Source organism: Abrus precatorius, unplaced genomic scaffold (assembly GCF_003935025.1).
Source record: "Abrus precatorius isolate BTA unplaced genomic scaffold, Abrus_2018 Scaffold3, whole genome shotgun sequence".
NCBI lineage: Eukaryota > Viridiplantae > Streptophyta > Magnoliopsida > Fabales > Fabaceae > Abrus > Abrus precatorius.
Window position 1 is genome coordinate 35,863,704 of NW_020874373.1, and position 14,654 is coordinate 35,878,357.

General features: G+C 32.2%; 3 protein-coding genes and 1 non-coding gene across 4 annotated transcripts; all 4 read left to right on the plus strand.

Annotated features, from left to right (window-relative positions):
• Positions 1 to 1,141: 1,141 nt before the first annotated feature.
• LOC113863370 (non-specific lipid-transfer protein 2-like) lies at positions 1,142 to 1,722 on the plus strand. The gene has a single exon (XM_027496927.1). The coding sequence runs from the start codon at positions 1,252 to 1,254 to the stop codon at positions 1,549 to 1,551; it is 300 nt and encodes a 99-aa protein (XP_027352728.1). The 5' UTR covers positions 1,142 to 1,251; the 3' UTR covers positions 1,552 to 1,722.
• A 1,780-nt stretch (positions 1,723 to 3,502) lies between these two features.
• Positions 3,503 to 3,576, plus strand: TRNAV-CAC. The gene has a single exon. It is a non-coding gene; the product is annotated as a tRNA-Val (tRNA).
• Positions 3,577 to 5,424: 1,848 nt separating this feature from the next.
• On the plus strand, positions 5,425 to 7,094 carry LOC113862596 (putative glutamine amidotransferase GAT1_2.1). The gene is made up of 4 exons (XM_027495673.1): positions 5,425 to 5,512; positions 5,672 to 6,408; positions 6,507 to 6,713; positions 6,843 to 7,094. The coding sequence occupies exons 1-4, from the start codon at positions 5,425 to 5,427 to the stop codon at positions 7,092 to 7,094; spliced, it is 1,284 nt and encodes a 427-aa protein (XP_027351474.1).
• A 1,463-nt stretch (positions 7,095 to 8,557) lies between these two features.
• On the plus strand, positions 8,558 to 10,511 carry LOC113862597 (pentatricopeptide repeat-containing protein At2g37320-like). The gene has a single exon (XM_027495674.1). It carries the CDS (start codon positions 8,558 to 8,560, stop codon positions 10,064 to 10,066), a length of 1,509 nt encoding a protein of 502 aa, XP_027351475.1. The 3' UTR covers positions 10,067 to 10,511.
• Positions 10,512 to 14,654: the final 4,143 nt, after the last annotated feature.

The window sequence follows — 14,654 nt, forward strand, 5'->3', positions numbered from 1 at the left end:
TATAAAGTTCTAAGTTTTAGAAAGCTTGTCCCTTTAAAAGACTTTTGGAAACAAAACAATACAAGTAACTTCTTTCTCAAGACTTAAATTAGGCATTTACTCAATATTTTTTTTCTTTTGCTCTACATGTTTATTTATCAACATAATCTCACACCATGCAGAGGGATGTACGTAATAAACGAAAATACGAAGTCCTAAAATCAAGTATCACATTTTCATCTCACAAATAAAAATTGAAATGAAATCAATATTTCCCTACCGAGCAAAACATACAACATGCAATACCTAACCTGTAAACCTGTCGGAGGAAATTACTAAATGTGCGAAATACCTAACACGCAATGTTTCTTATACCGTGTAATTAATGAGTTATGATTTCAATTCACCCACAATATAGCCCTTTTGGGTTTAACGAATCAAAAATAGTAACTATATTAAATGAAAGAAAAAGGTTAGCAATGAGAAACTAAATTCTTTTTTTATTAACTTCGAGTTCAAGAGTTAATTTTAAGCATGTAAAAATAATAAATTGATTATAAAAGTAGAGTTAATTTGCTTTTTACTTTTCTCTCCAAAATTAATTACTTATTTGAAAGAAGTTAAACTCAATAACAATATGTATTTAATTAAAAAATATTAAGAACGTGTCACATTGGGATCATTAAAAAAGAAATAAAAAAAATGTTATATCGATTATCTTATAAAAAATATTCAATGGTTTTCCTCATCACCTCCCTGGTATAATTTACTAAAGAAATATTCATATTTCTTAGCACTTCTACAACAGTGGATAACAAGACCTCAATAAACATATAAAAGAGAGAAATGTTATTCGTACTAATATTTTCCATTTTTTATAATTAAAAGAGAAAGAAAATGAAAAATATGAATTAAAATAGATAACGTAATAATGAGACTTGAGAATAAAATTAAATGAGTTATAATGAACATGACAAGAATAAAATAGTAATTCAAAAAGACCTCCATTACACAAGTTATTGCCACGATTGCGGTGGTGTTAATGCAAAATAATAGCAATTCCAACGCCCAATTCAATGTGGGGACAAAGGCCCTTTAATTCCCACCCAAAGATGGTATTATTATTCATTGTGACCAAACCAAACCCACTACTCTTCTCCACTTATATAAACTGCCACATAGAAGCAATTCCATTCATCACTACCAAGTGTGAGTTAATTATAACATCAAACACTTTGTGTTGTGTGAAATCACAAAAGGCAAGAAATCAAGATGATGAAGAAGAACGTGTGTGTCTCAAGTGTTGTTGTGTGTGCAATGGTGTTAGCACTTCTTTGGGCCGAGGTAGGGCCCATGGCTGAGGCTGCGACTTGCAACCCATTGGACTTGAGCCCATGTCTTCCAGCAATCACTAACTCTTCTCCACCTTCAACCACCTGTTGTCAGAAGCTGAGGCAACAGAAGTCTTGCTTATGCAATTATCTCAAAAACCCAAGTTTGAGGCAATACATTAACTCTCCTGGTGCTAGAAAGGTGGCTAGTTCTTGTGCGGTTGCCTACCCTTCTTGCTAAGTAATATCCTACACTATGTTTTTAAGGGTATTATTATCCAATCAACAACATCTATCTATCTATCTATCTACCTCTCTATAGTTTAATAATCTGTTGTAAGCACTAGTATACGTGCTGTATCCAGCGATCTGTAGCGTGTTAAGAACTATGAATAAGGAAATTTTCCATAATGGTTTTCTTCATCAGTGATATTTGCTCGAACTATTAATCACGAATGAATATAAGTTTATGCATATAATTTGACGTCTCTGACTTTTCTTCATCTTATGCCATTTTTGCTGACCACTAGTTAGAGAAAATTTCATAACATGTTTTACTTTCTTACAAATTTTAAACTTTAGGTACCAGATAAGACAAAATGATTCAGAACTTTGAATGAAGACTCGTAAACTGCAGTGTTACATCTCTGTGTATTCTACATAACATCAAGGATAGACAAGCTAGCAACACACAATTTTAAGCATATTTTTTATACTAGTGATTAGTTAATTTTTTTAAAAAATTAAGAGAGTTTTAAAAGTAGAACAATGAATATATTTAAGAATGTATCTCAAGCACACTTAAAGATTTAAAATTAATTTTACTAATCTTTAAACCAAATAAACACTTCATTAATTGCAATTCTTGCTGGTGGTGCATGAGAGTCAAGATCTCAATTATGGGTGATTCACGTTGGTAGACATAAACACTAGCATGGAACCCGTTTTCAGAGTTGAATTTGGGGAAACAATGATTAAGAAAATGATACCCAACTCTACATAGCCTATTAGGGTCGAGTGGATCCCACTTTATCTCCTTTATTCTTTGTTAATTCTATTCAAGAGTATATATTTTTAAAGAAACTATATACATAGTTTTTGTTCAAATAATGTATCAAAGCATGCACTTAAACAAAATAATAATAATAATATAAGAATTATATCATACTTCTAATTAAGGAAGTGAGTTCAACTCTATTATTTAACTACAATTATAATTTAAATTTTCAACTAGTAAATTTGTATTGTGAATATTAATGAAATGGAAGTGAGAAAATATTATTTCGTGTAAAACACTAAGTTTGTGTGCCAACGTGTTCCCCATAGCCTCCCGCGTGCGGTAATTGGCATGAGAAAGATATCTAAGGATTCGCTTTACTTGCTACCATTAGTATTCATCAGCTAATTATAAGGCAAAATTCATGTGAAGTATTTTAAGGATGTGTGTGGTAATTAAATCAAAATTTTATTGATGGTAAAAAATTCATTGAATATTACAATACTTTAATTTTTTTTTATGATTCTCCTCAATTATCAAATAAATAAAATATTAAATATTTTTGTTTTAATATTTTAAGATAATAGACATGCAATTTTTCATTTTATATCTAGTTTGTAAAATTTAAAAATTTAAATGATATAGTGAATTTTTTTGGAAATTAAAAAATAATTAGAGGTAAACAATTAAGAGCTAAAATTCAAAATTAATATTTGATAAAATTAGTTATATAATATATAAAAAATGACATAAAAAGTATATTTAAATAAACAACAACAACAATAATAATAATATAAGAAGGATAAGGGAGAAAATTTAATAAGATAGTGAGAATAAAAATATAAAAAGTAACTCAATAGCTTATAAATTATAAACACTAAATAAATTATCAATATTTTACCCAAAAAAACCACTTCTTTTATTAAAGCTAAGTTTTATGTTGGTAATTCATACTAATTTTATTAGGTAAATTGTTGAAATAAAAGTATAGGTTTAATTTTTTAAAAAATAACACATAACATTGAAGACATTATATTTTTCAATTGACACGTTCTTAATTTTTTGTAATATATTACAATGAATACTTCACTACTTTGCTCATTTTCTTCGTGTAATAGATGTTTGATTTCACAATGTATCATAACAATTTAAAATGTAGGAAAAAATTTTGGATTTTTAAATAACACAAATTATTGTCTGGGTGGTGTAGTTGGTTATCACGCTAGTCTCACACACTAGAGGTCCCCGGTTCGAACCCGGGCTCAGACATGCAATTTTCAACTTTTTCTTATAAGTTTGATTTTCATTATTCAGAATTTTGAAGGCTTTGCTTGTTTGAAACCTTTCACACAAAAGAAAGGTTTTTATATGATAAAAGTTATATATTAATTGTACATCAAATATTAATGTAATATACCATATCATTATAATTAATAATATTTTTTTACAGTGACATATTAAATATAATTAAATTTTACATTTAATATTGTTCATAAAGTATGGATAAAACATTTTAAAAAGAGATAACATCAGTCGAATATCATAGAGAAGAAAAACGGTATTCTATATTATCATTAATTGCAAACCAATCTTTAATTAGGAACATTTATACTAAGTTAATGTTATTGCGTAGGCAGTGACGAAGCTAGAGTTATCCTATTCCAAATTGCATTTCTCATTTGGCAACATACTATGTTCTTTTTTTTCCCCTTAATTGAGGGAGTGGTCAATTTTGCTATGCTCTTGTTTAGGAAAATTGTTCAAATAGCAATAAAGAAAGCAAAGACTAAAAAAGGGGCATCTGAATCGAATCTAGCAAAAATGGATAAGAGCTGCACCAAATAGATCCTAATCTATCTCCATAATCATCTCCTCCAAATCCAAATTCAAATCCAAATCCAAATCCAACCGTTTGACCGGCCATCCAAACACGTTCCTGCTTTATTATAGTAACTTGCCTACTAATCAAGTGTCTTGCATTGCATGCCCCCAATGCCCTTTATTCTATTTTACTCAGTACTCATTTGTTATTGTCACAAGTTGATAAAAATTAATGAAATTATTTTGTTTTGTATGATTTATATTCAATTTATTTCTTCAATCTATGGATAGCATGTAATTATCATGTATCATTGCACATGCTCTTTTGTTAAGATTTGCTAGACATATCCGTTAGCTTTGATGTAGACTAGCTTATCAACTCGCATAACACACATGGCCATGGACCATTAATAATATTTCATATAATATATAGTTAATACGTGGGGTGTATCATTCAGAAAAGCATGGTATGTTATTTTACACTAGAAATCCATAGACAAGACCAATGTATTGATTGGTAATATTATATTGATATGGATAAGCAATTTTATTAGCTATTTAAATCCAAGTACTTAACAGCTGGCATCCCCCCCCCCCTCTCTAACCAGGTTATGATAGATGTAAATCTTAACAAATTAATAAATCAATGCAGTTATACAAAGGATAATAAGTTATACAATATAAATCTCATAATAAGAAGTTAATAAATAATAATTTTTATTAAAAACATAACATTATCAATATATTAAATTTATGATATTATACATAAATTTTTATGATGTAGCATTAATTACATTTTAAAAAAATCTTAATGAGTAAATTAATGGGCGGATCAACGTGTTAACTATGAATAGAATTAAATTAAGGCTCTAATTTGGCTCTATGAAATGCACAGCTTTCAAAGTTTAAGTCAACGGGCAGCCAAAAGTAACGAGGAAAAAATATATATAAAAACCAAATTGGTGACGAGTGAACCATACAATAGTATTTAAAAAGAATAAATAGAAATTGAAAACGTGGAACATACGCGGAGCCACGACAATGTTTCCTTGTTTTTCTGTCACCCTGCGACTCCAACGTTGTTTCTCACAATATATATTGAGTGCAGCCCCTCGCTAGTTGTTACACACAATCGAGGGTTTCTTCGCTTATATTAATCCCTTATACTTATCCTTATCCTATAAATATATGAGCGAAAAAAACCTCATTTGAACGAATACATCTATATAATTACTTCTTCATAATCCTTATCGAATCTCCACACAGCCATAACAATTGTTCTCTCAGCCATTTACAATGTCCTCCGATCTTTCTGTCATTCTCCCTCGCGTTCTAATTGTTTCCAGACGAAGCGTTCGCAAGAACAAGTTTGTTGATTTCGTGGGTATGTTTACTTTCTTTTCCTTCAGTACTTCAGTGATATCAAGTTTTCTGTATAGCAATGCAATAGTGCAAATGCAAATATGAATTTTTATTTATTTTTTTAATTTTCCAATAGTGTTTCATGTGTATAACATGTAATGTGATTTTTGGTCTTTTTCAGGTGAATATCACCTTGATCTTATCGTGGGTTATGGTGCCGTACCCGTGATTGTTCCTCGTGTTTCTGGGGTTCATATGTTGTTGGATAGCTTTGAGCCAATCCATGGTGTTCTTCTCTGCGAAGGAGAAGACATTGATCCTTCTTGGTACGAACAAGACTTAGACACATCTGGTCTTTCCCAGGAGGAATTGGAAGAGATTAGAAGGCTTCATGTGAGTGACACCGCCATTGATAAAGAGAAGGATTCGATTGAGTTGAGCCTCGCCAAGCTATGCCTCGAAAGGAACATTCCCTATTTGGGGATATGTAGGGGATCACAGATCCTAAATGTGGCATGTGGGGGTACCCTATACCAAGACATAGGGAAAGAGCTTTCAATTAAGTGCCAAGAGACCCAAAGGGTGATGCACATAAACTATGATGATTATGATGGGCATAGGCACGTGGTAAAAGTTGTTGAAGACACCCCTTTGCATCATTGGTTTGAGGATTCTTTGGAAGAAGGGGAAATGGATATTTGGGTTAATAGCTATCACCATCAAGGGGTCAAGAGATTAGCACAACGTTTTGTGCCAATGGCTTTTGCCCCTGATGGTTTGATTGAAGGGTTTTATGACCCAGATGCTTATAATCCTGAAGAGGGTAAGTTCATTATGGGATTGCAGTTTCACCCTGAGCGTATGAGGAAGTCTGATTCAGATGAATTTGATTACCCAGGATGCCCCTTTGCTTATAAGGTTTGAAATTGGTTTCTTTCAACATCTATTTATCTTAATGTTAAATTAATACACTGACATGTTGGATTAACATTTGAAATTTCATGGAATTTATGCAGGAATTTGTAAAGGCAGTTGTTGCATATCAGAAAAAGTTGAATAGCTTAACATCTGTCCAAAAGCCTTTGAAACTTAATAAGGAAATGGAAAACAAAAGGAAGATTATAGTGCGTAGTTTCTCACTTGCAAAAAACCTATACAACGCTGGCCGTGGTATGAATTCTACCAAAGAGTCTGAGCTTGAAGCTGGGGCACAATTTCTTGAGGTACTATCTAGGCTCAACTAGGATATATATAAAAACTATTTTGGAAATTTTCCTCATTTGTTTAAGGAATACAATAGTTATATCATTTTTTTTTCCTTTTTATCTATTGATTTATGTTAAAATTTGCAGTCAAACACGGCCTTGAGTGTGCAACAAGAGAATAGATTGAAGCAAATGGGTGCAACGGTTAGGAATGCAGGGTCTTATATAGAGAGATTGAAGCTGAATGAGGATAGAGAAAAAGTGGCAAGAAATGTGATGGGGAAAATGACTGTGGAACAATTGTCTGATCTATTGTCTTTCTATCATACTATGGGGCAGATTTGTTCAGAAGTGTTAGAAAGAAAGATACATGGCTTTGTCAATGACCTCAATTCATGATTTTGTTCCTTTCATGGTCTCTTTGTCGACCATGTTAGGTGTGCTCTTTTGTAGGATTCATTGATTGTTAGGCAAAGGGGGTTTCTCAATTTATTCCTTTTGTTTGAATATGTTGCTAATTTTTTTGTTGTGAGTCCCTCTCCTGTGTAAAGAAAGAGGATGATCATTGGCTTTGGATAAAATTGAAAATTCCCAAGTCATATCCGGTTCTCTTAATTATTTTGGATATTGTGCGTTTATGGCTCATTTAATATAATTCAATTAGTTAATGCCTCTTTGATGTATGAATTTTTAACCTTATCCAATTTATTTTGATTTTTTAAAGGTTATTTTGAACTTCTCATTTTGAAAAATTGAGGAAAACAATAAATAGATTTTGTTACAAGTATGATAGATGTAATTTAATTACTAAATTACTTTTAATAAAAATGTATTCTAAATAATATAGTTACCATCACTTTATCAATTTTCTTTTTTCATTAATACAGTGAATTTGCGTTGAGAGACTGCTTGAGAACGTATATTTAATGATCTCATTATTATGTATAAAGAATTACTTTAATTAGTGTTTTTAAGTATTTGTTAAGAAATTAATAAATATTTTTAATGTGTATCTAAAAGTATTTATTATGTATAATAAATTTTTATTGAAAATTTTATGATATTATTAAATTAAATGTGTTGATAATATTAAATATTAAAACTTTTAATAAAAATATATTATTTATTAAATTTTTATCTTGCGCACACATTAGAAAATTATAAATAAATAATATTTTTTATAAAAGAAAAGTATGTTATAATGTATTAAAAATTATAAGAGTGAGTACCTTTTAATGTTTATAATTATTTTTTTAATTCTTTAATTAATATCCTAAAAACACTTATATATATAATATAAAAAGTGAGATTAATCTTTTCTTAGAAATTCATGCGTCGAAGGCATATAAATATATTCAACATAACCAAATTTTTTGCTAATAGTGTGGAGCTACCTCAATCCAAATAAAATCTGACGATGTTAGATAAATTTTTCTTAAAAAGCAAATTTCAAATTTAAGGTTGCATTGTTTTTCGACCTATTTATTTCATACACACTCTCAAAGGTTTATTCTAATAACTTTTAAAAGGTTTAACTTATCTCAAAACTTATTTACAAATTTACAGTTAAATAAGTTAATGAATTTAAATAGTTACATAGATAACCAAATATATTTTAATAAAAGTTTAATAAAATAATAGTACAATATAACTATTATTATTATTATTATTATTATTAGTATAAGTAAAGTAATTGACCTGATAACCTAATCCTTGTCCGGTTCGGGGGGCATATTACATAGGGCTTTCTAAGGTTAATAAATGTCATGCATTTTCCAAAATTTAGGTTTGTGTCAAACCCTCGACACATGTTTCTTTTCTCACCAGCATGAGCCTTCGATCCAAGGAATCAAGGAATGACAATGCATGCATTCCTCGCAAGAAACCCAACATTTTGTCTTAAAAGTCAACTTTTTAGGCATTTCTCTTCCTACAAATTGGCACCCAACACATCAAACAAAAGGTTTGCAAATGCACTAAGAGTCCTTAACCTCGTATTCCCCCCAAAAAGTGACACTTATGTTGAGGGTCGTCAAAGTCATCTTAGGCTCATTGAGGACATGTTGGAAAACAATGCAACCATTCCTCTTGTTAACAATTCTGCTACTTCGAGGACTACAACTGCAATCACTATTCACTCCTCTGTTCTACAGACGGAACAAGGGTTGGGAGTTGATGCATGCTTCCTGTCCCATGCTGTGAGTTCATGTGGGTCCAAGTGTGATTTTTGGGGAGGAATTCAATATCATTGCTTAGCAATAACAACTGGGTTCATTGCCAATGTTTATATTGGAAGTTCCTTGGTAAGTTTGTACAGCAGGTGTGCCTTGTTGGATGATGCATACCGTGTGTTTGAAGAAATGCCTGTCAGAAACGTAGTTTCATGGACGGCAATTATTGCTGGGTTTGCGCAAGAATGGCGTGTTGATGTGTGTTTGGAACTTTTCCATCGGATGAGGGGTTCAGCTTTGAGACCAAATTATTTTACGTACACTAGTCTTCTGAGTGCTTCTATGGGCAGTGGAGCACTGGGATATGGGAGAGGTGCTCATTGTCAAATAATTCAGATGGGTTTTCATTCTTACCTCCACATTGATAATGCTCTCATTGCCATGTATTCCAAATGTGGGGCAATTGGTGATGCCTTGTACATATTTGAAAATATGGTGGGCAGGGATGTTGTCACATGGAACACCATGATTACTGGGTATTCACAGCATGGGCTTGCACCAGAGGCAATTCAGCTCTTTGAAGAGATGATGAAGCAAGGTGTTAATCCTGATGCTGTTACTTACCTCGGTGTCTTATCCTCATGTCGGCATGGAGGTCTTGTCAAAGAAGGTCAAGTTTACTTTAATTCCATGGTAGAGCATGGTGTACAGCCAGAACTAGATCACTATTCTTGCATTGTGGATCTTCTTGGTCGGGCTGGTTTGCTTGTGGAAGCTCGTGACTTCATCCAAAATATGCCTGTTTTTCCCAATGCTGTTATTTGGGGTTCACTACTCTCTTCCTCTAGGCTTCATGGAAGTGTTTGGATTGGCATCCAGGCAGCAGAGAGTAGGTTATTGTTGGAACCAGGTTGCTCTGCCACACTTCTGCAGCTGGCGAATCTATATGCAAGTGTAGGTTGGTGGAATAAGGTAGCAGGAGTGCGAAAATTAATGAAAGACAAAGGTCTAAAACCGAATCCTGGTTGTAGTTGGATCGAAGTTAAAAGCAAAGTACATAGATTTGAAGCACAAGATAAGTCAAACAGCGGAATGACTGACATTCTTTTGATAATAAATAGTCTGGTAGACCACATGAGTAGCTTAAACCTTCAGTTTCAGATGTGTGAGGAGGAAAATGTTTGGCTTTTACAATGCTAACTTCATTCTTAGGGCCTTCTAACATTTCCAGCATTGACTTGCAGATTTGGCACGGGTGGGAACAGAGGATAGACATGTTTTTGGTCAGTGAATGTTCATGGGTGATGGGAATTCAAGAAACAGCGCAAGCAATATGTCTTATGCGACATTGGATGGTTGTTGAAAGAGCTAATGCTACTTGACCTTCAGGATTATAATTATTGGAGAAAATTTGAATTCTGTTTGTGGAGTGACTGGGATAGAAACCTAGAAAGCATGATATGGATTTGTCCCATTGACAAAGTACAATCTCACCCACTTGACTTCAATCCACTAAGTAATCCTTAAAGGATGACACTTAATTATCATCTTGGCAATAGAAAAAGGGAAAAGACTTCCTTGACACTTGGCACAACATCTGCTAGTGTCAACTTGAGGCTGACATGAGTGACAAAACATTGGATATCATGCATCTGATGAAGCTTATGTAAATTTTGTTTCAGTTCACATTGCTGGAGGTTTGATTGACATAATTGAGAGTATCTCAAGTTTTTGGTTGTTCTATTAATTTAATTAAATTGTCAAAAGCTTTGCTTCACAGGGTACTATGGTTGGTTACTCTATACGATTAAATATTCTCGAAATGAGATTGTAGAGGTCTTGGGGAAAATTTGTTCTCTCTTATATAAAATTTATTTTCATCAAGGGAGTACTTAACGAAGAGAGAGATCTTGACAAAAGCTCATCTAAGAGTGACTAGTTCAACAATCATATTTAGTTCCTAGAATATAGGGTTGAAGTTATAGCTAATCAAGTTGTTATAATCTATGATTATATTTACCAAGATGTTGTGTTTTGTATATTTTGAATGTAGAGGGCTTGTGTCAGTGCAACTTAACTATGTGTGCAATATGGATTAGGATTATTTCTCATGATTGGATAGTCCAGTCAGTGTATTTTACTTTCCTAGACCGACCAGCTAAAACTAGAGAGAATTCCGATCCGGGCAATACTCATTGTCAAAGTGGAATCAATGTGATATAGTTTGTACATGGTATCAGCTTGCATCACCTTCAGACCGTCTCACAACAATTTTCGTACATGGAAGCATCATGTTACCCCTCTTCTCTGACACATAAGTCATTGGTCACATGCATGGAACTACGCCATCTCAGGAAATCCCTCTCCGTTTATTATTTTGGTCAAAAGGAATACTCTATGGTTTCCACCACTCCTAATTGGGTCCACAAGTTCTTGCATTCCCACCAAGAGTAGCCCAATTGGCAGAAAACATGATTGAGCCAGGCCCATATGGTTGGATCAATTCTCAATTTCGCGGACCCACATGAAACTAACACTTTATCTAACATTTCCATTTTTTGTTAATTATTTTAGAGGATCGTTTGAAATACATTCTCTGACATTATTATTTTTAATACATTTTTAATTATTTATTAAAATTGTAAATGTTACTCTTTCACTTCTGTTTTTACATAGTTTTTAATAAATTTTAGTTAATAATTAATAGTTGTTAGTATTTTTTATTGTTTAAATTACGGACGTAGTTTTGTAACAAACGCTAATTGAATTGTATAACATGTATTCCGTGCAACAGCTCCCTATAGGATATGCACGGCCTCGGCATTTTTAACTGTTTGTGCATGACCTATTTCATCAACAGGGATCAAGCGCAATAGTATAAAAAAAAAAGTAGATCATAAAACACACTATATGTATTGTAATACTCCAAATTCACCTAACCTCATTTTATTTGTATTGTAATTTTAAAAAGTATAAATTTTATCCAAACCTGGTTTATCTTCTTAACTTTATGACAACGAAAAATGCGAAACGCATGGAGCATGCATTTCACACCTGAAGAACCCGTATATGGTGGGTGAGTTGCATGTTTTCAAAATTTTCAATTTCAACTACACGTTTAATCCTGGAACACAGGTGTTAATATGTTTGGTTGAGACAAATAGCAATGTTCTTCTTAACATAAATGTCTTTGGACCAAATTGCCAACCAATTTACGCCGGTGTTTTAAATGGACTCACAGATTAATTTCTTGGTATAGCATGTCAGTGTAAGTCAATTTTCCCCATATAACAAGGCCATCCCTATACTAAAAAAATGAAGAATTGAGGAAAACTACATGAAGTTACCCTGATTTTGTTACACCATCCACGTAAGTCAACTTAAACATCCAAAATTTTCCACAAAGCACAATTACTGTCTATTTCTTTGAATGCATTTTCTATCATAAAAAATGCTATCTTCAATTAGAATACAAAGTTAACATTGTTGCAGACTTTTTCTTTGCACTCTCCCAATGGCTTCTTTGCTTATTCACCTGCCTCTTATCCCTATGCTCTATCAATACATAATCCTCCTAGTACTAATTCAGATACCTCCACATTTAAGCTCCTACGATTATTATAGGAATTGTACTAATCAGATAAGTTGTGGGAATATAAGAAACATTGGTTTTCCATTTTGGGGAGATAACCGTCCAAGTTGGTGTGGCCACCCTTCGTTGCATCTCATTTGCATGAAAAATATCAGCTACATAACCATCCATAATGTCAATTACCAGGTTTTGGTGGCCAACCCAATTGAACATACTATGAAAATCACCAGAGTGGACTACTTACAGTTACAAGGAATATGCCCTTCAAAACTTTTCAACACCAGCCTTGACACTGAGCTCTTTGTTTATGGGTCAGAGGATAAGCATCTTACCCTCTTCTATGGTTGCACTCCTTCAAATGCTGGACTTCTTCCTTGTAACCTAAATGGAGCTATTGATTATGTTTATCCTCAGTTTGGGTTTTCCCCTCCTCCTATGTTTTGCAAAGCAAGTGTGGTAGTTCCAGTTTCTCCATCATTGGTTGATATTAGAGATTTCACCAACATACAGAAGGCAATCAGAGATGGATTTATGGTGAAATGGATAGCAGGTATTGAAGAATGTGAGAAATGTGTAAAATCAGATGGAATCTGCGGTTATGACTCGAAATTAAATCAACCAACTTGTTCAAATTCATCACCAGATGCCAAAGCACCTCCACCATCCCAAGAGCCTCCTCCTCCAGGTATGGCTAAGATCATTGATAATTGGATTTTTTATTTGTTAATGAAGACTGTGTTTTGAGCATTTTATCAATCTATAATGACCAAATGTTTTATCTAATATGAACAGCAATGTCTAATCTTGCTAGGTGAAGTTTACGGTGTCATTGAATTTGAGAAAGATTAAATTTTAGAAATATTATTCATTGTGCATGTAATATTTTGGTTAAATTGTTTTATTAAAAATGGAAGAATATGCTTCTCATACTAATAACACCACTTGGCTCATTGATTGAGCTCAACTGTAATCCTAACTCAACTATGGTTCTTTAATCTTTATCACGTGACTAGTTCAAACTTGAATTGAAAGTATACCTTGATAGTATTCTTTATGCCTTGACCCTTGGTATCTCTGAAACTAAAACACTTATTCCACACGACATCTAGAGGCCTTTAGTGTAAAAGTTCCAAATATGTTTGGAAATTTTAGTGAAAACGAAATTAGATAAAAGAAGTTGAGATGAAAATGGAGGAACGAGATGAATGGAAAATAGTTATTTTTCTCTGTTTCTCACTTCAACATTGAGCAATTGTGATTGATCAAGGCATTCAAGAAATTCTAACTTAGAGCCTCAATTTTCTCTTGGACTTAAAAATCATCGATCTGTCACACATTTTGGCGTTGATTATTCTAATTCCTATGGTATAATATATTTCCTCAAAACTTGAAAATGTCATTCAAAGTTATAATGACAAATTTGATAATTTGTATCACTGGTGAAAGAAAGTCATTTTGACTAATATTTTTCACACGAAGTCTCAAATTATATGACCAAAAACGCCCCCAAATATATTATATATGCTTAGTCTTATTCATTTTTAAATAATGAATTAAACTTAAAATTCCCTTTCTAACGTCACCCCTTTAGTGAATAGCTATTATGTATTCAGATTATTTTTGTCATTTCTGAATTATTTTCTTATATTATTTTTGCATTTACAGATCTCATAATATTTTTTTATCCTTATTTATTACATATATACATTACATAGCCGTTGTAATATCATAAAAAAAAAGAAGTAATACTTTGAATACTAGATGCTCCTTTATAGTATGAATTTTAAAAATTCTTTGAAAACCTTTTCATTAACGAAGCCGAGTCTAGAGTTTAAGTTTTAGTCAAAAGAATTGAAAAATATATTCTTTTTTTTTAACATTTTTTTCGGTCAAAGAAAGTGTAATATCATTTAAGATATTCTGATGTTTGCATCACTATTTGGCATTCATTTCTTTCTTTTCTTTGAAAAAATAAAAATTTGAACGCAGACCCCTTTTAATTATCTTTACTTACGAAGTTGAATTGTCCGCAAGTAAAATAAAATGTAGTATTATTATTTTCAAAAGATATCCACGAATCCATTTGCTACTTTGCAAGCTGAATATTTTCTTTTACATTTAAATATAGTTTCCTCTTCTTTTTTTTTTTTACATTTAAATATCTTTTTTGTCAACAAGATATTTTCTTTTCATGCA